Below are 26,222 nucleotides of genomic sequence, written 5' to 3' on the forward strand. Positions count from 1 at the left end.
AACCAAGCCTATCGCCCCAGTGAAAATGGGGTACTAGTAGAAATGTAGCCGCTGCTTGCCTCTAGGGTTGTAGGGTCCAGCAGTGCTGCTGGCCTGGATGCAGAGAAGAAGAAACCGGAGAAAAGAACCCTTTAGTGATGGCGCTGCGGCTCCCTCAAATGAAGAGGATGGACAAGGAAATATATTTATAAGGTTTGTAGTGGAACCATTTTTATATAAATAGAAAATAAAAAACAGGCGATGACGCATTTCGGGAGGTGCCCTCCCTTCCTCAGATCAGGAATCTGAGGAAGGGAGGGCACCTCCCGAAATGCGTCATCACCTGTTTTTTATTTTCTATTTAAATAAAAATGGTTCCACTGCGAACCTTATAAATATATTTCCTTGTCCATCCTCTTCATTTGAGGGAGCCACAGCGCCATCACTAAAGGGTTCTTTTCTCCGGTTCCTTCTTCTCTGACCATTAAAGGGGTACTCCGGAGGGGGGGGGAGGTTTTCAAATCAACTGGTGCCAGAAAGTTACACAGATTTTTACATTACTTCTATCTTAATCCTTCCTGTACTTATCAGCTGCTGTATGCTCCAGAGGAAGTTGTGTAGTTCATTCCACTCTGAACACAGTGCTCTCTGCTGACAGCTCTGTCTGCCTCAGGAACTGTCCAGAGCAGGAGAAAATCCCCATAGCAAACCTCTCCTGCTCTGGACAGTTCCTCAGAGCGGAAAGAACAACACAACTTTCTCTGGAGCATACAGCAGCAGCAAGTACAAGATTTTTAAATAGAAGTAATATTCAAATCAACTTGTGACAGAAATATAATTTTTTTTGTTAATACCTGCTGTGTTGCATAAAAAAATTTGATTGAAATAAAAAATTAGCAAAATAGTTGAAATTTTTACATTTCACCTCTGCTTTGCTTTCATTCCTGTGAACAACCTAAAGGGTTAACAAATCATGTTGTGAATTCTTTGAGGCGTGCAGTAATTAAAATAGGGACATATAGGGTTTTTAGCATATTGTAGATGTGAATTCTTAGCTTAACTATGTGGAATGACTATTTTTCCTAAAAGCAGAAAATATCCAGTTTTGAAAAATGCAATTTTTTTCCCAAAATTTTTGCCAAATTTTGGAATTTGTCACAAATGATAACTGAAGGTATTGATGAAAATTTACCACTAACATAAAGTACAATGGGGGAGATTTATCAAAACCTGTCCAGAGGAAAAGTTGCCCAGTTGCCCATAGCAACCAATCAGATCGCTTCTTTCATTTTGCAGAGGCCTTGTTAAAAATGAAAGAAGCGATCTGATTGGTTGCGATGGGCAACGTTTTCTCTGGACAGAATTAGCTAATACATCTCGACGTTATTAGCACTTTAAGTGAGCGAGATCAAATTTGAAAAATGGGCTTTGATCCTTAAAGGAGTTCTCCACCCCTAGACATTTTATCCACTATCCAAAGTATAGTGGATGTCTGATCGCGGGGGTCCCGTCGCACCCGACGTTCTTTTAGAGCGTCGTGTGCAGCGCCGGAGGCTTGTGACATCACGGCCACGCCCGCTTGTGACATCACAGCCACAAACCCCTCAATGCAAGTCTATGGGAGGGGGCGTGACTGCCGTCACACACCCTCCCATAGACTTGCATTGAGGGGGCGTGGCCGTGACGTCACAAGTGGCCGTGACTGTTACATCAAGAGACTCCGCCCCACATCGTTGTCCGGCACGGGATAGGGGATGAGATGTCTGGGGTGGAGTACCCCTTTAAGGCCAATAAAGGCTGAGACATTAAGGCTAAGGTAGTAAAACATTTTTTTTTTTTTTAAATACAACTTTATAAAATTGATATTGTTGTAATCCTGCTGACCATTTACCATGCACTCCTTGCCATAAAATTAAGACCCTAAAAATAAAACCCCAAAAGCTATGGTGGAATTGACTTTTTCCATTTGAAGCAGAGGCATCAGTATGGTTTGTTTTGGATATTTTTGTTTTTTTTCCTGCTTTCTTTGCTTAGCCTGCTCCTGGGTCTTTTTTATTTTTTATTTTTTTAAGCAAAATGAAAATATTTTTCATGGTCTCCAAATTCTCATCCATGATGCTGTGTAGTGTGATCTTGCTTTAAACTTTTCCTTTTCATACATACACTGCTCAAAATAATAAAGGGAACATGTAAACAACCCAATGTAACTCCAAGTCAATGACACTTCTGTGAAATCCCACTGTCCACTCAGGAAGCAACACTGATTGACAATCAATTTCACATGCTGTTGTGCAAATGGAACAGACAACAGGTGGAAATTATAGGCAATTAGCAAGACACACCCAATAAAGGAGTTGTTCTGCAGATGGTGACCACAGACCAGTTCTCAGTTCCTTTGCTTCCTGGCTGATGTTTTGGTCACTTTTGAAAGCTGTCGGTGCTTTCACTCTAGTGGTAGCGTGAGACGGAGTCTACAACCCACACATGTGGCTCAGGTAGTGCAGCTCATCTAGGACGGCACATCAATGTGAGTTGTGGCAAGAAGGTTTGCTGTGTCTGTCAGCGTAGTGTCCAGTAGTGTTGCTCGCGAATATTCGCAATTCGAATATTATTCGCGAATATCGCATATTCGCGAATTCGCGAATTTCGCGAATATAGCGCTATATATTCGTAATTATGAATATTCGTTTTTTTTTTTTTTTTTTTTCTTCACAGTACACATCACAGTGATCACCCCTCTCTGCTTCCAGCTTGTGTGGTGTAAAGAAGGCTCTAATACTACTGTGTGAGACTGGCGTGCGAAAATTAGCATATGCGAAAATTAGCATATGCTAATTTTCGCATATGCGAATTTTCACATATGTTAATTTTCGCATACGCGGAAATAAAACGAGAATATAACGAATATGCGAATATATGACGAATATTCGTCCATATATTCGCGAATATTCGCGAATTCGAATATGGCCTATGCCGCTCAACACTAGTGTCCAGAGCATGGAGGCGCTACCAGGAGACAGGCCAGTACATCAGGAGACGTGGAGGAGGCTGTAGGAGGGCAACAATCCAGCAGCAGGACCGCTACCTCCACCTTTGTGCAAGAAGAAGCAGGAGGAGCAATGCCAGAGCCCTGCAAAATGACCTCCAGCAGGACACAAATGTGCAAGTGTTCACTCAAACGGTCAGAAACAGACTCCATGAGGGTGATATGAGGGCCAGACTTCCACAGTTGGGAGTTGTGCTTATAACCCAACATGGTGCAGGATGTTTGACATTTGCCAGAGAGCACCAAGATTGACAAATTCGCCACTGGCGCCCTGTGCTCTTCACAGATGAAAGCAGGTTCACACTGAGTGTGGTGTCCCAGTACCGGATTGCATCCGTTACCTTGTGGTGAGGTCCCCAAAGTCAGAGTCTCTAGTTACCAGTGCGGTCCTCATCAATAGTTAGCCCCTTGTCACCCCTTTAATAGTTAAAACTATTCAAATTCTAAGTGTATATATGTATATAATGTATACTTACCTTGTTGTAGCGTCGCACAACCTGCGGGTCACGTGATGCGTTCCAATACTCTATGGTTTATGGTTCAAGGACCTTTGCGGGAAGTCAGGTGATCGCCCACCATGCATTGTAATGGTGAGTGACAGCTGACCCTGCCCATATAAGGGAGCGGTGGCCATTAATTGCTCTTTCCTCGTGGGCTGCTGATGGAGGAGGATCTGCGCAGCTGTCATCAGCAGTGACTAGGCCCAAGCCTTGCGGCAACGGCCATCTTACTAAACTGTGAGTTACCTCAATTCCTCTTAAGTCTGCAAGATTACCAGACCTAAACATACCCCTAAATCCGGCTGGATCTCTGCATCTCTTCTAATTCTGCTAGTCATTGGATAAGCTAATGGTCCTCAGCATCTGTCAATCACTGCCGTGCTGTATAGAGACTGTATTGCTAAGACTGTTGCTGTTAATTGGATGTACCGCAAGTACCTCAGTAAAGTTTATACAAGTTCAAGTTCATCTCTATTGTGGGCCTTCATTCATTTAAGCACGCACCTATCGTTTCTGGGAAGGGTGGCTACACTACCCCCCAAGGCTGCTACCACAAAGCCTTTTTGGCGTCGCACGAACAGGATTCGGGTGTGTGCCTACTACAGTTACCACCAGTGAAAGTGTACTCCCCCCAAGTAACGAACTTTATTCATGTGCTGTGAAACGTGCTGTTGTGTACGGGAGCGGTGTCCGTGGTGCGCCATGCAAGGGGGCCACGAGAAAAGTAAGGGGGGAGGCGAAAATTTATCTGCAACTAAAATGTGTAAACTGCGCAATGAGTTCATGCTGCGATCCTCTGGTCCGTTCAGCACAGGCAGAGCTAAACTGCTGCCGGAAAAGCGCGTGAATAAGGCCCGCGCTGCGCCACGCCCCGCCCCTGGGCGTGGATGCCAAATTGCTGTATCACAGCCAAAGGGGAACTTGGAGATACGGGAGTCATCTCTAGAGGGACCGGAGGTCGGGGCTGCATCTCTGCCGGCCGCCATTTTGGGGAGGCCCACTGTAGAAGACGCCACACACAGCGACCTCTTCAGTCTGCACGGAGAGCCGGAGAGTGCAGACATGGCGGAGAGCAGCGTTCCATGTGGTGAAGATGCCAAAGTGGCGCCGGAGCAGCGGAGAGTTGTGGCAGTCGCAGCCCAACTTTTCCAAGAACTTGCTTACCGTCTGCAGCGGTTGTCATTGGACGAGGAGGGGGCCTGCAATCTTCCCCCACTGCCTGATGGTGACGACGATTGGCCGGGGACAATTCCAGCGGAGAGCGCAGGGACACCTGGAGGTGCAGCGCCGGTGAGATTGTCCCCTTGCCACAGAACTTGGGGCTCGTGGGCCGAGATCCCATCGGAGGAGTCTGCAGTGAGTATCCCACCAGAGGCGGCCTATTCTTCCTCCTCCAGCTAAAATACCTCTATCAGCTTTGCCAAGTGCACGACCGTGCTCACCGAAATTGCCGCAATGTGTGTTTGGAGATGAGCCGGAGCTGATCGAATATATGCACAAGGTACTTCAGCCAATACCTGGGAAGCCACTTCCACAAATCCCAACTGCACAGAGAGAAAGGGCCCGTCAAGAAGCAGAGCTGGCCGAATTGATGGAAAAGTTAAAGGCCCAACACAAAGAATTATATGCTCCTAAGCACGTGCATTTGCCTCATGAAGAAAAAGTGCGGTATCAAGAAAATACCAAAGAAATGGAGGCATTGTACATACACAGATGGGATCACCCCCGAGAAGGGGAGGAGCCATTGGAAAGAAGAAGAGCAATTGTGGCCAAGTTCGACAAGGTCAGAGGTTATGGGACACTTCTTGACTGCCACACTGGGCAGACCATCCTCGTAACCGGCGAGCAGTACAAAGGCCATATCTACACAAGAAGTTCTACACCCTGGAGGTGGGCGAAATTGTGGAGTATACCCCCATCCAGAGCCTTCGAGGGGAATGGGCTGCTGCGGTCACAAGACCAACTACCCCAACACAACTTCCTTTCAAGTATTTCCCATCAACTGATTGGGAGTCCGATCTCTTTAACTTGAGGCCGAAATGGCCCGCTCCTAAAGCCTCCATCAACGTACCCGAGGAGGAGGAGCCTCAACAGCAAAGATCATCTTCTGTATACAGCAAGGAGCCAAGTTCATCACCTTCTGTGTCCAGGCAAGAGCCAAGTCCTGCACAGGATCAGGAAAGTAGGCCAAAGTTGTGGCCACCAAAATCAGTACCTAGGCCCTCTCGGAGCCATGAGAGTTCACCTGTTCCTGATGTACCGACGAAAGGGTCATGGGTCCATCCTAGTTTGGAGATGGTGCTCAAGCCCTATTGCCAAACTTACATTCCGGCTAGTAAGCCTATAGCCTCTTTGAATCCTACCATCAACCGCTCTACCCTCACCAATGTGGTGTGGCAGAGCTATGTTAATTCCATACCGGCCCCTGATGTTGGGAGGTACAGAGGAACCAGGAGAGGCACAACAAGAGTGAGGAAGAATATCCTCTAAAGGACTTCAAAGTAATGTCTTGTTGTTTTATTAACCACTTTTGTTTTACAGCAACCAAGTTCAAGAATTGTGCCTAGCAGGACTGTGCTAAGATTGTTCCAGTTCAAAGTTCAGCAACGTAACCACTAAGCTTTGTGCCTGACTATTAAGTCAAGAGACTCCTAGCCAGTAGGAGATTCATAAGTAGTGATGTCGCGAACATAGAACTTCCGCAAATGTTCGCAAACCGGCGAACCGCCATTGACTTCAATGGGCAGGCGAATTTTAAAACCCACAGGGACTCTTTCTGGCCACAATAGTGATTTAAAAGTTGTTTCAAGGGGACTAATATCTGGACTGTGGCGTGCCGGAGGGGGATCCATGGCAAAACTCCCATGGAAAATTACATAGTTGATGCAGAGTCTGGTTTTAATCCATAAAGGGCATAAATCACCTATTATTCCTAATTTCTTTGGAATAACGTGCTTTAGCCCCCTTTAGGCAGCACATAGAGCCCCCTTTAGGCATCACATAGTTAGATCCCCCCTTTAGGCAGCACATATATTCCCCCATAATAGGCAGCACATAGTTAGAGCCCCCCTTTAGGCAGCACATAGGTAGAGCCTCCCTTTAGGCAGCACATAGAGCCCCCTTTAGGCAGCACATAGTTAAATCCCCCCTTTAGGCATCACATAGTTAGATCCCCCCTTTAGGCAGCACATAGATTCCCCCATGTTAGGCAGCACATAGTTAGAGCCACCCTTTAGGCAGCACATAGAGCCCCCCTTTAGGCAGCACATAGATTCCCCCATATTAGGCAGCACATAGTTAGAGCCTCCCTTTAGGCAGCACATAGAGCCCCCTTTAGGCAGCACATATTTAGATCCCTCCTTTAGGCAGCACATAGATTCCCCCATATTAGGCAGCACATAGTTAGAGCCCCCCTTTAGGCAGCACTGGTTTTATTTCACAGCCAAAAAAGGTTTTTTTTTTTTTATATGAACAACTGTCACACCAAATGTGATTTGCACTAGTGTGACATTGAGCAAAAAAGGTTGCCAGCAGAGTTCCCCTTTTAACCCCTTAAGGACCAGGCCATGTTACACCTTAAGGACCAGAGCGTTTTTTGCAAATCTGACCACTGTCACTTTAAACATTAATAACTCTGGAATGCTTTTAGTTATCATTCTGATTCCGAGATTGTTTTTTCGTGACATATTCTACTTTAACTTAGTGGTAAAATTTTATGGTAACTTGCATCCTTTCTTGGTGAAAAATCCCCAAATTTGATGAAAAAAATGAAAATTTAGCATTTTTCTAACTTTGAAGCTCTCTGCTTGTAAGGAAAATGGATATTCAAAATACATTTTTTTGGGGTTCACATATACAGTATGTCCACTTTATGTTTGCATCATAAAATTTATGAGTTTTTACTTTTGGAAGACACCAGAGGGCTTCAAAGTTCAGCAGCAATTTGAAATTTTTCACAAAATTTTCGAACTCACTATTTTTCAGGGACCAGTTCAGTTTTGAAGTGGATTTGAAGGGTCTTCATATTATAAATATCCCATAAAAGACCCCATTACAAAAACTACACCCCCCAAAGTATTCAAAATGACATTCAGTAAGTGTATAAACCCTTTAGGTGTTTCACAGAAATAGCAGCAAAGTGAAGGAGAAAATTCAAAATCTTCATTTTTTACAATTGTAGACCCAATTTTTGAATTTTTGCAAGGGGTAAAAAGGAGAAAATTTTTACTTGTATTTGAAACCCAATTTCTCTCGAGTAAGTACATACCTCATATGTCTATGTTAATTGTTCAGTGGGCGCATTAGAGGGCTCAGAAGGGAAGGAGCGACAAATGGTTTTTGGGAGGCATGTCACCTTTAAGAAGCCCCTATGGTGCCAGGACAGCAAAAAAAAACACATGGCATACCATTTTGTTTCATGACTTTTGCATATGTAAAAAAAAAAATTTTTTTTTACCTAATATGCTTGGTTTCCCAAAATGTTTACATTTTTAAAAAGGGTAATAGCAGAAAATACCCCCCAAAATTTGAAGCCCAATTTCTCCCGATTCAGAAAACACCCCATATGGGGGTGAAAAAAGCTCTGCTGGCGCACTACAGGTCTCAGAAGAGAAGGAGTCACATTTGGCTTTTTGAAAGCAAATTTTGCTTGGGGGCATGCCGCATTTAGGAAGCCCCTATGGTGCCAGGACAGCAAAAAAAAAAAAAAACACATGGCATACCATTTTGGAAACTAGACCCCTCGGGGAACGTAACAAGGGATTAAGTGAACCTTTATACACCACAGGTGTTTCATGACTTTTGTATATGTAAAAAAAATATTATTTTTTTTACCTAAAATGCTTGTTTTCCCAAAAATTTTACATTTTTAAAAAGGGTAAAAAGCAGAAAATACCCCCCAAAATTTGGAACACAATTTCTCCCGAGTACGGCGATACCCCATATGTGGCCCTAAACTGTTGTCTTGAAATACGACAGGGCTCCAAAGTGAGAGCGCCATGCGCATTTGAGGCATAAATTAGGGACTTTCATAGGGGTGGACAAAGGGGTATTCTACGCCAGTGATTCCCAAACAGGGTGCCTCCAGCTGTTGTACAACTCCCAGCATGCCTAGACAGTCAGTGGCTATCTGGCAATACTGGGAGTAGTTGTTTTGCAATAGCTGGAGGCTCCGTTCTGGAAACAGTGGCGTACCAGACGTTTTTCATTTTTATTGGGGAGGGGAGGGGGGCTGTGTAGGGGTATGTGTATATGTAGTGTTTTTTACTTTTTATTTTATTTTGTGTTAGTGTAGTGTAGTGTTTTTAGGGTACAGTCACATGGGCGGGGGTTCACAGTAGTTTCTCGCTGGCAGCTTGAGCTGCAGCAGAAAATTTGCTGCAGCTCAAACTTGCAGCCGGATACTAACTGTAAACCTTCGCCCATATGAGTGTACCCTGTACGTTCACATTGGGGGGGGGGGACATCCAGCTGTTTCAAAACTACAACTCCCAGCATGTACGGTCTATCAGTGCATGCTGGGAGTTGTAGTTTTGCAACAGCTGGAGGCACACAGGTTGTGAAACACCGAGTTTGGTAACAAACTCAGTGTTTTGCAACCAGTGTGTCTTCAGCTGTTGCAAAAACTACAACCCCCAGCATGTACGGACAGCGGAAGGGCATGCTGGGTCTTGTAGTTATGCAACAGCCGGAGGCATACTACTTTGGCTGGGGATGCTGGGGATTGTAGTTATGCAACAGCTGGAGACACACTGGTTTGCTACTTAACTCAGTGTGCCTTCAGCTGTTGCAAAACTACAACTCTCAGCAGTCACCGACAGCCAACGGGCATGCTGGGAGTTGTAGTTATGCAACCACCAGATGCACCACTACAACTCCCAGCATGCACTTTAGCTGATTGTGCAAGCTGAGAGTTGTAGTTATACAACAGCTGAAGGTACACTTTTCCATAGAAAAATGTGCCTCCAGATGTTGCAAAACTACAAGTCCCAGCATGCCCATAAGGGCATGCTGGGAGTTGTGGTGGTCTGCCTCCTGCTGTTGCATAACTACAGCTCCCAGCATGCCCTTTTTGCATGCTGGGAGCTGTTGCTAAGCAACAGCAGGAGGCTGTCACTCACCTCCTGCTGCTGCTCCACGATGCCGCCGCACATGTCAGTCCCGCCGCCGTCGCTCCTGGGGCCCTGATCCCAACAGGGACGCCGGGAATCGGGGTCCCCAGCATCGGGGGTCTTCTGCCCGCACCCGCTCACGCCCTCCGGAAGAGGGGCGGAGCGGGATGCGGGAGTGACACCCGCAGCAGGCGCCCTGATTGGTCGGCCGGGTCGACGAATCAGGGCGATCGTGAGGTGGCACCAGTGCCACCTCACCCCTGCTGGCAATGGCTGTTCCGGGCCGTCTCTGACGGCCCCGATCAGCCAGTAATTCCGGGTCATCGGGTCACTGGAGACCCGATTGACCCGGAATCCGCTGCAGATCATTGGACTGAATTGTCCAGCGATCTGCGGCAATCGCCAACATGGGGGGACATAATGACCCCCCTGGGCGATATGCCGGGATGCCTGCTGAACGATTTCAGCAGGCATCTGGCACCGGCTCCGCTCCAGCTAGCGGCTGGGGCCGGAAATGCGCAGGGCGTATCCATACGCCCTGTGTCCTTAAGGACTTGGAAACAGGGGCGTATGGATACGCCCTGTGTCCTTAAGGGGTTAAGCAGAGGTCCCCAACCAGGGTGCCTCCAGCAGTTGCAAGACACACAGACTGAACTTATAGCCCTTTTAATACTGTAGTTAGTTGCTTGAAGGTAATTAAGTTTTACACCAGAGTACCCCTTTTAACCAGCGGTTCCCTCCCAACCAGGGTGCCTCCAGCTGTTGCAAGACACACGGACTGATATTTGAGCCCTAAAAAGGGCTTTTTTTGGGTGCTGTCATTAAAGCAGATGTTAGACTAGTGCTTTAGGAGTAAAGTACGCCCCCTAGCAGCAACCTAGCTATTGCTTTCCCTATTACAGCAGGAGCAGCTTCTCTGTCCCTCCACTTTCTAAGCCTGCAGCATGCCGAATGAAGGTAAAATGGCATCTGTGCAGGAGGTAGGAGGGTCTGGAAGGGAGGGACTGCTGCTGATTGGCTGCAATGTGTCTGCTGACTCTGACTCACAGGGTCAAAGTTTACCACAATGTTAAAGTATAGGGGGCGAATCGAACTTCACATATGTTCGCCCGGCAATGCGAACGCGAACATGCTAAGTTCGCCGGGAACTGTTCGCCGGAGAACAATTCGCGACATCTCTATTCATAAGAACTGTACCCGGCTGATTTGTGGTACGGCCGTGTTTTTCCTTTCCCTTCCCATGAACTCTTAGTGTAGGTGGACTGCAGATCCTTACACGTCCGTTCTATGTACATAACCCTATATTTATAGGACTCTCTGCTAAATGTTGCACTTATGAGGTGTATGCGCCTGAACCTTGTTGGAGTGTTTATAAATGCATCATAAAAATGTATATGGTTCTTGTACACAAGAAACATAGCTTCATGTCTGTGTACATAAAAAGTAAGTAATGGTTGTACACAGAAAATTGCCCGCTAGATGCACGTGTACACCAAACTCAAAAATGTAAATACTACTTGTACACATGTACATACAAAGGTATAAAAATGCTAAAAGGTGTTTTAGTAGTTACTCAATAGGTGACTCTCTTGGCTCCTCCGAGAGTGACATTGCTTCTAGTCGCCCTTCGCTAACACCTGTCTCAACAAAAATAACAGGATAACTTACCCTTAATACAGTACTTGCACACATAGTACTCTAGACTACTCACTTAAATGTACTACCTCAGTCTACTTTAGTACATACACAAAAAACTAAATGTATCTCACTTAAACAAACACTTAGGAATTGTAGCCCATTGATATCTCAATTCCTGCCACTGTTAGGTACACTCATATTTCTCTTCTCTGTATTGCGTGTGTGAGATTCTCTACCTGGCCAGTAAGTGCTCTTGCGAGTATAGAATTAAGCACGTAGTTCTAAAGGTAACCTAGGTGGGTTATTTTGAAGTGCTCTAGGGATAAGTAGCGTGTAGCCGATAGACCCTAGCAGCCAGTCTTACTGTGACCTAGCTTCCGGCTAGCCAGTATACCTTTTGTGTACTAACAGGTAACTTATTGTTGGCAAAAAGAAAAAAAAGTGTGAGATAATAAAAAATATGTTTAGTCAGCTTGAAGCTAAATGTATAGAGAGCTGTGCTAATGTCTAGTTAGTCTTAAAAAATGTGTAGAGAGCTAAAATAAAAATGTTTTAGGAGCTAGCAACTAAATGTCAGATAGCTGCCTAATTGTATAGTAAGCTTAATTAAAATGTCTAAGAAGCTAGAAACTAAAGGTCTAGATAGCTTCATAATTATTCAGATAGCTTCATAAATGTCCAGGAAGCCTTTATAAGTGTCTAGTAGGATTACTAGTCTAACAAATGTTTCAAATGCCTAGAAAAATTTCTAGTAGGTTTAAAAGTACCTAATGGGTATAAAAGTTTTGTCAGGATATTGATTCTGTCTAGTTAGCAATCCTTTTCTACCTGCCCTAGTTCCTCTGTCTTAGGGGACAGGCGTCGGCGTCAACTTGTTTTAAGTAAGGGGGTTTGTGGTGTCCCGGTACGGGATTGCATCCGTTACCTTGTGGTGAGGTCCCCAAAGTCAGTGTCCCTAGTTACCAGTGGGGTCCTCATCAATAGTTAGCCCCTTGTCACCCCTTTAATAGTTAAAACTATTCAAATTCTAAGTGTATATATGTATATAATGTATACTTACCTTGTTGTAGCGTCACAGGACCTGCGGGTCATGTGATGCGTTCCAATACTCTATGGTTTATGGTTCAAGGACCTTTGGAGGAAGTCAGGTGTTCGCCCACCATGCATTGTAATGGTGAGTGACAGCTGACATGGACCAATCCAAAACGGCCCTGCCCCTGCCCATATAAGGGAGCGGCGGCCATTAATCGCTCTTTCCTCGTGGGCTGCTGATAGAGGAGGATCTGCGCAGCTGTCGTCTGCAGTGACTAGGCCCAAGCCTTGCGGCAACGGCCATCTTACTAAATTGTGAGTAACCTCAATCCCTCTTAAGTGTGCAAGATCACCAGACCTAAACAGACCCCTAAATCCGATGGATCTCTGCATCTCTTCTAATTCTGCTAGTCATTGGATAAGCTAATGGTCAGCGGCATCTGTCAATCACTGCCGTACTACATAGAGACTGTATTGCTAAGACTGTTGCTGTTAATTGGATGTACCGCAAGCACCTCAGTAAAGTTTATACAAGTTCAAGTTCATCTCTATTGTGGACCTTCATTCATTTAAGCACGAACCTATCGTTTCTGGGAAGGGTGGCGATAGGCCGAAGATTCACCTCAGCGTATTAACCCCCACCCTGGCGTCAAAAGTGACAGGGGTTAAATTAACCCCTCAAATACCGGAGCAACACCCCAACTACACTACCCCCGAAGGCTGCAACCACATGAGCATATGTGACAGACATGACGGAGTCTGGAGACGCCATGGAGAACATTCTGCTGCCTGCAACATCCTCCAGCATGACTGGTTTGGCGGTGGGTGAGTAATGGTGTGGGGTGGCATTTCTTTGGTGGGCCGCTCAGCCCTCCATGTGCTTGTCAGAGGTAGCCTGACTGCCTTTAGGTACTGAGATGAGATCCTCAGACCCCTTGTGAGACCATATGCTGGTGCAGTTGGCCCTGGGTTCCTCCTAATGCAAGACAATACTAGACCTCATGTGGCTGGAGTGTGTCAGGAGTTCCTGCAAGCGGAAGGCATTGATGCTATGGACTGGCTGCCCGTTCCCCTGACCTGAATCCGATTGAGCACATCTGGGACATCATGTCTCGCTCCATCCACCAACGCCACGTTGCACCACAGACTGTCCAGGATGCTTTAGTCAAGGTCTGAGAGGACATCCCTCAGGAGACCATCTGCCACCTCATCAGGAGCATGCCCAAGCGTTGTAGGGAGGGCATAAGGGCACATGGAGGCCACACACTACTGAGCCTCATTGTGACTTGTTTTAAGGACATTACATAAAGTTGGATCAGCCTGTAGTGTGGTTTTCCACTTTGATTTTGAGTATGACTCCATATCCAGACCTCCATGGGTTGATAAATTTGATTTCCATTGATAATTTTTGTGTCATTTTGTTGTCAGCACATTCAACTATGTAAAGACGAAAGTATTTCATACGATTAGTTCATTCATTCAGATCTAGGATGTGTTATCTTAGTGTTCCCTTTATTCTTTTTGAGCAGTGTATAATTAGGTATCCTTGTTGCCCAAGCTCAGCACACCTTCCCAGCATAAGGCTAGATCCATAGTTCCTGGAAAAACATAGTTAAGGGGAACACAATCTGTCACCAGTGCCAGCCAATCACAAAAGGTTTCCTACAATGGCAGCCTGCAACTGGTTGACCATAAAAATACTTTTTGTGATCATGGTGTCTTGAGACAAAGGCCCAGATTTTTCAAAATGTGTAAGAAAAAATGGAGTGATTTTCCCACAGCAACCAATCACAGCTCAGCTTTCACTTTACCACAGCTCGTTAGCTGAGCTGTGATTGGTCACTGTGGGAAAATAACTCCATTTTTTTCTCACACACAGTTTGATAAATCTGGGCCAAAAAGTTTTGGTATAGGCAGTAGGGATTGGCCGATATTATCGGCCGATATTCACGATTTTGTAAGTTATCGGTATCGGCATCTAACCTTGCCAATAATGCCGATAAGCGGCCTGGACATCCCTGTGTCCGGAAAGATGTTTTCGGGGCACAGGCATGCCCCCATCAACTCTCTGTGGCCCTGCGTTAAGTTTAAAAACGCAGGGGCCGTCAGGAGATAGCGCACATAGCAACAGAGGCGCGGAGGAGCGGAACATGGAGGTGGAAGACGTGCGGTGGCCAGCATGGTAAGTGACCACCGGCACGTCAGCTTTGGTGCTCAGACCACCGCTACCTCTGGTCCCGGGACGTACTGCTATGACCTGACCAGAGGAGTTGTCTTCAGAGCACTGAAGTGGGGCAGTAGACATACAGCCTTCAGCCATACACTGTATATGGCTGGAGGCTGTATGTCTGTGGGGGAACATACTGCACCTAATGTGGGGGACTATACTGCACCTAATGTGGGGGAACTATACTGCACCTAATGTGGGGGAACTATACTGCCAACCTAATGTGGGGAACTATACTGCCAACCTAATGTGGGGAACTATACTGCCAACCTAATGTGGGGAACTATACTGCCAACCTAATGTGGGGGAACTATACTGCACCTAATGTGGGGGAACTATACTGCACCTAATGTGGGGGAACTATACTGCCAACGGAATATCGGTATAAGTTATCGGCTATCAGCCTGAAAGTTCACAGGTTATCGGTATCAACTCTAAAAAATCAATATCGGTCGACCCCTAATAGGCAGGATCAAAGTTAAAGGGGTATTCCAGGATCTTTTTTTATTTGACTATGCTACGGGGGCTTTAAAGTTAGTGTAGGCTGTAAAGTTCATCATATAGTGTGTCTGTACCTGTGTGTGACGGTGGTCTCGCAATTCTTCTGTGATTATTGCCCCAATATTTATTTTTAACAGCATAAACAATTACTCATGCCTTGGGATTTCCCAGTTAGCAGTGTGTCGAGACCTGACATCACTAGACAGGGAGCCTGTCCTGCTTTAACTTAGCTGTAGGCCCCCTGTTTAGAAAACATTGTGTTTAAATGAGTGGTGGCTGATATGTGGGAGGAAGGAAAGTGATCTCAAACTTTCAAGCATGGAACTGTGGGATGTGTAGTTTAGAGGACAAAGTCCAACAGGAAATACCAAGTAATGGAAGGTAAGTACTAAAATCATCTTATGGTGGATAATCCCTTTAAAGTCAGTGTAGAGGTAACAGTCGCACCTGGGCCCTGGTGCCTCAGGGGACCACAAGCCTCCTTTGCCATTAAGGAGACATCAGTATTGGAAATGTGACATGGTAGGCGGGGCCCCTGTTACAGATTTTGTATTGGGGCCCTTAGCATGAAGCTACCCCTGTGATCACAGGTATCACCACTTATGCTGAATTTATATTCATTATATAGTTCATTACATGTTCCTTGGATATTGATATCAAGACAGCACTCCAATAAACTGAACAAAAAAATCTAAAAGATAAATATTTTAGTAGATGTTTTGCCATGTTGGGCATATTCTATACCATTGTCATCTACCATTGAGTTTGAATGAACACCTCCCCCTCCCGTTTATATATTTTAGGTTCCTCTTCCAGAAGCTCATCAAAGTGAGCAGAAAGAATTAGTGCTAGAAGCCTCCTCCCGGGGGTCCTAACTATAAGGGTGAAGAGGTTGCAGTGGCATCTGGGCCCTGGTGCCTTAGGGGTCCAAGGGTCCTTCTGCCATACTGTAAGGCACTACTATTATAAACAACACGCAGTAGGAGCTCAAGAGTTTTCGCTTACCCATCTGCCCCCATTTATACTTCTTTCCATATCTGAAGAACCATATTGCCTCCTTGTTACATTCCAGGAAAAAAAAAAAACATAAGACCAGGAAAACAGAACAAAACAAACAAACAAACAAAAAAAGAATCACACCTACACTTAAAGAGTTGTTGTCATCAATCCATATTTTCTAAACTAACTCAGGTTATATTCCCTAACTACTCCTAACACCCCCCCTGCCCTTAAAAAATTTCCCAGCTTTAAAAAGCTGTGTATCGTACCTTTCCCCTTTGCTCACATTGTGTGAGCTCCCGGCAGGAGAAAGTGCAGGCGTGACATCACTGAAGCCTGTGAGAGCTGTGCCTTGCCATGCTCCGCATGCACTTCCTGAGTTTGGTCTCCTGCCAGGCTGGGAGTAGACCAAACTAACTGTTTGACTTGCGCAGGGAACAGAACAGAGCCACCTAGTGGCCATTTTTTCCATCACATTAAAAACATATAAAGGTTGATAATTTTGACAGCAAATTAATGGCGGAGTGTCTTATAATTACATAAGAAACAATATTTTAGAGGTTAAGTTTGGTGACAGGGACTTTTTAACTAGTCCTGAGAATTTAGTGAGATGGAGCCCTTGGCTTTTATCTGAGATGGTAGAAGGTTCTAAGTGTTGCCCTAAACAAATGTTCACAAAAAGTACTTTTTTTTTATTACTAAGATTAAAGAATTTGGAATTTTCTAAAATTCATAAACATCAATGTTCTTTCATCAACTTTCCTACACAAATTATCCGTGAACCAGGAGTTCGGACTTACTGTCTTGTTCTGTAGACATGCTGGTCCATTTGCTGTAGGTCTCTCCATAGGCATTAGAGGCCATCATCCTGAGTTGATACGTGGTGTAGGGTTGAAGATTTTTAACAGTATACGTGAAGGAGAAGCTCGGGCCTGAAAACTGACTAGGGTAGTCAAAGGAAAAGATGCATCGAACGTCATCATTCTACAAACAAAAAGATCTATTGAAGGCAAATGTACAATTCTGCTTACTCCGTGATTTTGTTGGTGGGATTTGTCGATCTCATCTGGAGCCGATAGAGGGGTAAGCCAGGAGCGTTATTTCGAACTGGTGAAGACCAGACAACCTGAAGACTGGTCGGGGTAGCAGATGAAAGCCTCGGAGGCAGGACACCATCTGGAGCTGTCGGAAAACATGGATGAATTAGAGCAGAGAAAACTGTGGGGAGCATATGTTGGATAGAATTGAAATGCTCCATATACTGGAAAAAACTTTTCCTCGGGATCAACAGCGATGTTAACATGGACCATTTAATTTAATGTTTCACTGCTGAACTACCAAATCTTATTTCAGCATTACCACTGGGCTAACAGGGTTAACATAACACTAAAACCCAGCTTCTTACCTATAGCAACAATTTTATTCTTCATGCAGATAAACCTTACTTTTATGGTACATTACATTTAAAAGGTAGCTTTTCAATGCAAACTAAGCAAACAGTAAATATATGATGTATATTACACGCCTGGAGAAAATCTGTTCCTTTTTTTTTTATTTCCTGTCCTTATGCTCTCGATTCACGATACAACCACCGAATGTATAATTACAGATAACATCTGTGTGACGGCGGTAGAGACGGGAGCATTGCGAGGGGTTGAACAGGTACGCGTGGGGTTATTACTGTATGGGGACTATGTACGTGAAAGAAAATCAGAAGGGCAATGCTGTAGGTAACCGATCGACAAAGAATTACCTGTTATAAAAATTGAAGTTTTTTTTTATTGGCCCTATGTGCATGAAAAAAAATCCTGAAATTCTACCGCGGCATATGGGCCCATGAGCCCTCACAGTCAGCTGCACTAAGGCTAAGTTCATACAACGTAAAATGTACAGACTTATTTTATTTTACACATGTATTTTCTTCTAAATTATGGACGTAAATATGTGTGTGCCATAAAATATGTAGTACGTTTTATGATGTGTGAATTTAGTCCTATTGTTACTTTTCCTCTTGTGCTGCGTACACAAGACAGTGGTCAGTCAAGAGCGATCTCTCCTCACCACCCAATACTCAGCTAAGCATTTACAGTAGGTGTTTAGAAGGGAAATAGGTAGGTGAGCCACTGCCAGACTCCTTCCCTACAACAAAAGGAACAAAAGGATAGAACAGTTACATTTTTACATGCCCAATTCTTCTCTTCCCTGACATCTCCTCACTCTCCCTGCACTATTTCCTTTTTATGTTACAGACAGAGCATTCCCGCAAAACTCTCCCATGTAAGTCAATGTGTAATTTTGAAACTTACAGTCGATGTCTGTGGCAGCGATGCCCATGAGGTCCACATGTGATTGAGACAGTTTTGTAATTGAAGAACAGCAGGAGACCACAACAGATTACCATGAATTTGAGGCTATCTTTTTTTGAACTGGCTATTTCCTGTTGGATTTGTTCCCTTAAACTACAAATCCCATGATTCCTTGTTTGTAAGTGTGAGGTCACTTTTCTTCCTCAGCCCCCCCCCCCCCTCCCACCCATTGAAACACACCTGTGATCCCGTTAATGCAATGGACCCCAGTGTTTTCTGATATGGGTGCTTCCTGCTTCCTCCCACCCAGCGGTCGCTCCACCCATTTAAGCATAGACAGGCTTCCTCTCACTCATTTTGTATGCAGCTAAAAATAAACCTTGGGGCAAAAATCACAGAAGAATTGCGAGACCACCATGAAACACAGGAATAGACACTCTGTTATGAACTACACTAATTTTACAGCCCCTGTAGCACATTCAAATAAAAAAAAAAAAAAAAAACAGAATACCCTTTGAGCTATATGACAATATATTTAATTTAATTGCTATATTGCTATATTAAATCTTTTTTTGAAAAACGTATATATGCCTAATTCCAAGAGTAAAAACATAAGAAAAGATCAAATACACAAATCTAGTCAAATGCTTATTCACACTGGGGTAGATTTATCAAAACCTGGGTAGAGGAAAAGTTGACTAGTTGCCAATAGCAACCAATCAATTCTGAAAAAGCCTCTGAAAAATGAAAGAAGCAATCTAATTGGTTGCTATGGGCAACTACCCCACTCTTCCTCTACACAGGTCTTGATAAATCTCCCCCATTGTTCTTAAATATAGAAAAAATACAAAGCAAAATACAAAAGCTAAATTAAAGGGAACCAATCATCAGATTTTACCCTATATAACGCTTGGCAAAGCTTAGCCTCACCATCCCCTGAGGATATGAACTTATAAACTAGTCCCCGCCACGCCCGTAAGTAGTCCCCTGGGCATATTCGGCCGCAGTGATGCCCCCTCAGCTTGATTGATGGGCCGCGTCATTGCTGTTCAGTGAGCAGAGCAATGACGCGACTCGTCAATCAAGCCGAGGGGTCGTCGCTGCCGGCTGAAGAACGGGACTAGGTGAGAGGAGCTTCTCGTCCAGGGGACTACTTACGGGCATGGCAGGGACTAGTTTATAAGTTCATATCCTCACCATCCCCGCAGGCAGAAGCGTTCCCTGGGGATGGTGAGGATAAAGATTTTACCCTGTATAACGCTTTGCCAAGCGTTATATAGAGTAAAATCTGATGATTAGGTTCCCTTTAAACTAACCAAAAAAGTTTTAAAAATGGAAGCATTCATAACATGTTGTTGCTTTTCACTATGGTTTTTTAAAGGGTACCTTTCATCAAAAAAACTTTTGATATATTATAGATTAATGTATGCAGAATAACTTTCCAATTGCATGTTATAAAAAAATATTGACTTTCAAAAAAATGACCACTAGAGGTCTCCCTACCAGTTCTGGCCACAAGCCCTTTCTTTTTCATAGATTCCAGACTCATGCTGGAGCCTTAAATTGCAGACTGTAGCCGGGACACAGACAAGCACAGCACTGCTCCCTGCCTGTCAATCAGACAGGCAGGAGCCAGCACTGTGCTCATAGCACAGTAGGGCATACTCCTGTCTCTGCCTTACTACATGCCCTCATTCATTTTACTATCTGAGCTCCGATCTTTCTTCTCTTTGCACATGCAGTTGTAAAGGAGAAGATTCAGAGCTGCCAGCTGTGCTTGTCTGTGTCCCGGCTGAGGTCTGAGATTTAAGACTCCAGCATGAGTCTGAAATTCATTTAAAAAAAAAAAAAAGGGCTTGCGGCCAGGACTGGTAGGGAGACCTATAGTGGTCATTTTTTCAAAGTGGAAAATTAAATAGAAAGAAGAATATTTTTTTTAATAACATGCAATTGGAAAGTTATTCTGCATACATTAATCTATAACATATCAAAAGTTTTTTTTTTTGATGAAAGGTACCCTTTAAGATAAAGAAATTGAAGTGATAAATTTAGTTTAAAGGGTATTCCACCCCTAGACATGTCTGATCGCGGGGTCCAGCTGCTGGGAATCCCCTCAATCTCTGCCACGGCACCCCAGTCATCCGGTACATGGAGTGAACTAGTACACAGCAGCATGCCCCCTCCCATAGGCATGAATGGAGAGGGCATAGCATGATGACGCCCCAGGCATCCGTGTTCATGTCACTGCAGTGCCGGGCCAGAGATCCCAGGGGGTGCCAGTGGCTGGACCATGCCTATGAGAGAAGCTCAAATACACAGATCTGGATCACTGCACAAAAAAGTAACAATGCAAAATTATTTACATGGAAAACATACACCAATAAGGTAGAAGATATAGTAAAACTTAAATTTTACTTTTATATTACATAAAAAATATATGGTACATAGACAATTGCAAAAATATAGAACAAAATCATTTAAAAACACACACCACCATGGGAAAGGAGGGGGAAGAGGGTACAGGTGAATACCTATGACTGACCCTGCTTATCAGTGGGTCCTTCCTATTACTAACTGTGGATAGGGAAAGGGAATGTGCAGACTTCCCCTAGTCCTTGTAGCATCTTTATCACTAGGTAAGCGACCTTGCGGCCCTTTCCTCTTCCTGGCCCATTTTAGCTCTTATAAAAACCATGGTTTATTCTTTTATTATTTCAAATCATAGTGTAGTGTCCCGGTACTGGACTTGGTCCCGTACCTTTGTCGTAAGTCCCCACAGTCAGAGTTCCTCCATGCTGGTAGGGCTTTCCTGGTGAGTTAACCCCTAGTCACCTCATAATGCCATTAGACATGTATATATTTAATATATTTTATGATAATGTAATTGATGTACAGGACCTTTGGTCATGGGATTTCTAGTGAATTGTGTTATGCTAGGTTTAAGGACCTTTGGGTCATGTGACTAGGTCATATGATGCAACCATAATGCCTTGGTTTAGGACCGACAACGTTTGGGGACCAATAAGCTTTAATCCTGCCCCTTCTGTATATAAGGGCGCTTCATCCAATAATCTCTCTCTTAGTTCCGGACTACCAAACTGAGGAGATCTGTTATCACAGCTACAAGACAAGCTAGGCCTGAAGCCTTCCACTTCAGCCGCTTTCTAAACCGTGAGTTAATCCGACTCCAATCTTACCAATCCTACGTGACTACTGAACCTAAACATACCCCTAAATTCAGTGGAACAGCATTCAGCCAAATCAAAGCTTATTTTACTACAAAGTCCCAACCAACCTGTGAGGAGCCTGTGTCCCGGTCCTCTTGTAAAAGACTGTTTGTTATCATCATCTTCATAAAATCTGCAGTAAAGTAATTTCTAGTTTACTACAACTTCTGCTGTGGACAATCCTTTATTCCTCTCTATCGTTGCTGGGATGGGTGGCGGTAGGACATATACATTGAGGAAGCCCGCACCCTGGCGTTACAACAATCAAGGGTTAATGCTATATGCTGCAACACTACTCTGCAACACCCGTTCACCCTACATCCCCCAAGCGCACCACAATAGGATGTATCTGTCTGGTTCGGTGACCTATGTTTGAAATGATGGCCACATTCTAACAGCACATGGTTACATTTACTCAGGACACACTTCTAGGGGTAAGATTTACTTTTGTACACCCATCATCTAATACCCGTTTTAAGTTACTTTTTTTGTTCATTATTTTTTACATCACTATTGGCTATAATTTATCATTTATATGAGCCGACTTGGGTAAATTGTTCTGTACCATTAAGCAACCTATCAAGTTCCTGGACTACAACTCATATCTGAAATTACATACATTGGATATGATGCTTAATATTGTGTTTAATGTAGATAGTGTGGCAATATAGTATAACCATCTGCTGGGAGTGTAACCAGCTGTTATGTAATGTAACCAATTGTCATCCTCTCTTTTATATCATTATGGTCACCGACAAATTCTGGTCACCGACTAAACTTTGACTCTATTTCTTCATCTTGACTGATTCCTCCTTTGATTGGGTTGACAGTTACTAATTCACTAACTGCTATCTACTGTATCACTCCATCTGATTTATCTACTTTGTATAGGACATATTTAATATCTTATCCACATTCTTATTATTGTTATTTGGAGTATCTTTATCATGTGACCATTCAATATCCCATGGTTTATTTTGTGGTTTCTTGTCTAATCCCTGATGAGCCCTCCATATTGAAGAGCGAAACGCGTTGCTAATAGAAGTCTGCCACATTTTCTATTTTAACATTCTCTTTCCCTATCCACAGTTAGTAATGGGAAGGGCCCACTGATAGGCAGGGTCAGTCATAGATATTCACCTGTACTTTCTTCCCCTCCTTTCCCATGGTGGTGTGTGTTTTTAAATGATTTTGTTCTATATATTTGCAATTGTTTATGCACCATATATTTTTTATGTAATATAAAACTAAAAGTTAAGTTTTACTATATCTTCTACCTTATTGGTGTATGTTTTCCATGTAAGTTATTTTACTGATATTTTGTTCACCAATGGATCTATCTATAAGGAGGATCAGGGTACCTGATATGATGCCCTTTGTTGTACATAAGTATAACAAAAGTTTAAAGTTCTTACGAAAATTCTTTTTTTCTCATAATGTCACTGCGTTTCAGTATCTGGCTTTATTTAGCAAAAAGGACACATGTGATAAATTCAAAGTACGGTAATTATTTTTTTTCTGTTATAGATTTTTAATATTATATAGAATTAGTATTCCTAAATTCAAGAAAAAAAAGCTCAAAGACATAGATCTGGCCCACTACTTTTAATTATCATTATTATTACTGTTAATATTTTAACTATTGTTAAAAGTATTATTATAACTATTATTATTATTATTATTATTGTTAGGGACAATAATGTGCCCAAGTACATTAAAAAATAATATTCAAAATTAGCAAAATTTTAAAACTGACAAATTTCAATTAAAATTCAATGTGATATCCTAAGACGTTGCCACAGTATGGTCCACCTAATTTGGAAATCTACTCTTTGACCAGTCTGTACCAGAAAAAGTAAAAAAAAATCTTTGTAAATGATATATGCCATAAAAGAAACTTACAATTACTTGTAGAATTTATTTTTATTTTTAGTTAAGTCAGTTCTCCCTGACTACAAATGGGCATTACTTTACCCGTCGAAGATGGTTCTCAAGGTACTTTCCCCAGAGAAGGAAGAAAATGAGCTCCTGACATAGACTGTGTTTGAACTCTGCGTATTTCCCGATTATTTATTTTGTATCTCTGGTGTTCATGAAATATTATCCACACACAATTCCTCTGAGTAACCGTCAAGATGTTTTTGCATCTGCCAGAGTGGATACCGACATGATTCCCCTCTATCAATGTACAATGAAGAGCGTTGATGAGAAATGAAAGCCTACCAGGAGTAGCCGTAACGGGCGTACTTGAGAGATGCAGATACCGGGCAGACTATGAATACACATGAAATAAATGGCACCACAATGTGTGCTCTTGATAAACTGGGTCATTGCCGAATATCTTCTCGCAGAGTTTAATATAGGAATCAATGTTGAAAATTGAGTTGTGCCAACAAATAATTCAGGTCCTGGGCTGGGATATTGTTGCTACAGAGGCGCCGAGCATTTTTCACTAGATTTCCATCTGTAGTGATTCGGCTGTGTCATTACATGACTAGGGATTGAAAATGGCAAGAGATATGCCGGAGTGCAACTTATTTTACCGGAAATTTATCAGTCTGTGTTGTGTAGGGATATATATATATATATATATATATATATATATATATGAAACATAGTACAATGAACGTTTCACAAAAAAAAGAATATATATATATATATATATATATATATATATTTATTTATTTTTTGAAATGTTCATTGTACTATGTTTTGTATCGATCTGCCTTCCAGACAGATACGATGACTTCACATTTGAATTTGGGAATAGCTTGGGCCGTATTAATAGTTCATGCATTGCTTTCTTTTTTTTATTAGGTACTTAAGTTGGAAATTTATAGATAGGCAGGTGTGTTGTACTTAAGAGTATTCAAATATAAAGTTTTATAGGAGCACGTAGAAGACAAGCAAAAACTAAAAGTTCGATGGCGGAACAGTGGTGGGGAAAAACAGTGTACAGAAGAGAGGGGTTCTGCAACAAACTGGGCCTTGTTAGATGGGTCAACATTATATACATATATAAAAGATTAAGTACTATATATCACTTTTATGGCTCTTTCACAGTACCGCAGGGCACCGTTGGTAGTAGTTCTGTTGTAAATTGACGGGAGTTTAGCGGGAGAAAAATTACAGCATGTCCGGTATTTGTCTCCCGCTACCTTCTCCAAAATAATGGACACACAAGGGACCCCATGCAAAGTCAAAAACCTGTTGGTACCCGTTGTACTCTGACCCCTTCAGGGTCCGTTAAGCACAGGTCCAGCAGATCCACATACACTGGAGTTCCTGTCTTCATAAACATTGTTACAGTAAGTGAGTGCTACAGTAAGATCCGGCCATGGATCCCGCTGAGGTACCCCTGCCTGAAGTTGCGGATCTTTCCTCCATTGTGATACATCAGTTGCAGCAGTAGGCCCGACAGGCACAGCAATTTTCACAACTTTCAACCATGATGCAACAGCTTTTGGCCTTGCAACACCAGCAGGTACCACAATCTGGCCCACTCCCACCTCCAGCTCCTGCATTGTCTCCTGGCTCCCAGCTGCACCTGCCTTTGCCTTCCAAGTATGATGGGGATTCCAAGTCATGCAGAGGCTTTGTTACACAATGCTCCATGCATCTGGAGCTCATGTCTGAACTGTTTCCGAAGGAACGTAGTAAGGTGGCTTTTGTCATTAGTCTACTTTCCTTGAAAAGCCCTGGCTTGGGCTACACCCCTTTGGGACCGTGGTGATCCAGTCTCCTCCAATCTGTCGGCATTCTTGGCAGAATTTCGCAGTGTCTTTGAGGAACCCGCACGTGCCTCTTCAGTTGAGACGGCGTTGCTGAACCCCCTGTCAAGGGAATTCTACCGTTGGTGACTACGTGGTTCAATTCCGCATTCTAGCCTCTGAACTTGCCTGGAATAAAGAGGCCTTGTGTGCCACATTCAAAAAAGGACTGTCAAGCAGGATTAAAGATGCCCTTGCAGCACGAGATCCTCCATCTTCTTTGACTGAACTTATCCACTTGGCCACACGCATTGATGTGCGTTTTGCCGAAAGACAGGAGGAATTGCGCTTTTAGAGGAGAATCTGCCCGTCTGACACCTGTTACCAACGTCCACCTCTTCTGTCTCTTGCGCCTCTTGCCAAAGAGGTTATACAAGGAGATCGTTCTCGTCTTACGCAACAGGAGAGGTCACGACGACGTAATGAGAATTTGTGTTTGTACTGTGCTAGCCCGAAGCACTTTCTCAAGGACTGTACTGTTCGCCCGCACCTAGGGTACGTGGGAGAGGCATCCCTGGGTGTGAATATTACCTCTCCACGCTAAACTATTCCTGTACAAGTCTTCGCTTCAGCCAAGTCTTCCTTCAGCTCTACAGCATTTTTGGATTCCGGTTCAGCAGGTGACTTTATTGATGCGGCTTTAGTCCACAAGTATCATCCTCCCCTTACTTGGCTTGCCAGCCCTTGTTCATCTCTACTGTTAATGGACAAAATCTGGACTGTAAGTTTCACTTTTGTACTGAATCTCTCATCATGCAAGTGGGAGTATCGCATAAAGAAAAGATTGAATTCAGTGTTCTGCCACACTGTACTTATGAGATTCTTCTTGGTCTTCCTTGGCTGCAACGCCATTCCCCGCAATTGGATTGGAGAACTGGAGAAATAAT

At 43.6% G+C, this 26,222-nt stretch overlaps 1 protein-coding gene across 3 annotated transcripts in view; it reads right to left on the reverse strand.

The window, feature by feature from the left end:
• Positions 1–26,222, reverse strand: part of USH2A (usherin) — a 1,021,568-nt gene that overhangs the window by 392,428 nt on the left and 602,918 nt on the right. For all 3 annotated transcript variants that reach the window (XM_056568336.1, XM_056568335.1, XM_056568334.1), the window contains 2 exons: positions 17,064–17,214; positions 16,833–16,975 (listed from right to left, as the gene is read on the reverse strand). In XM_056568336.1, the coding sequence (XP_056424311.1) occupies positions 16,833–16,975; positions 17,064–17,214 (294 nt within the window). The remainder of the gene's footprint in view (positions 1–16,832; positions 16,976–17,063; positions 17,215–26,222) is intronic.

This window comes from Hyla sarda, chromosome 3 (assembly GCF_029499605.1).
Source record: "Hyla sarda isolate aHylSar1 chromosome 3, aHylSar1.hap1, whole genome shotgun sequence".
In the NCBI taxonomy this organism is placed as follows: Eukaryota; Metazoa; Chordata; class Amphibia; order Anura; family Hylidae; genus Hyla; species Hyla sarda.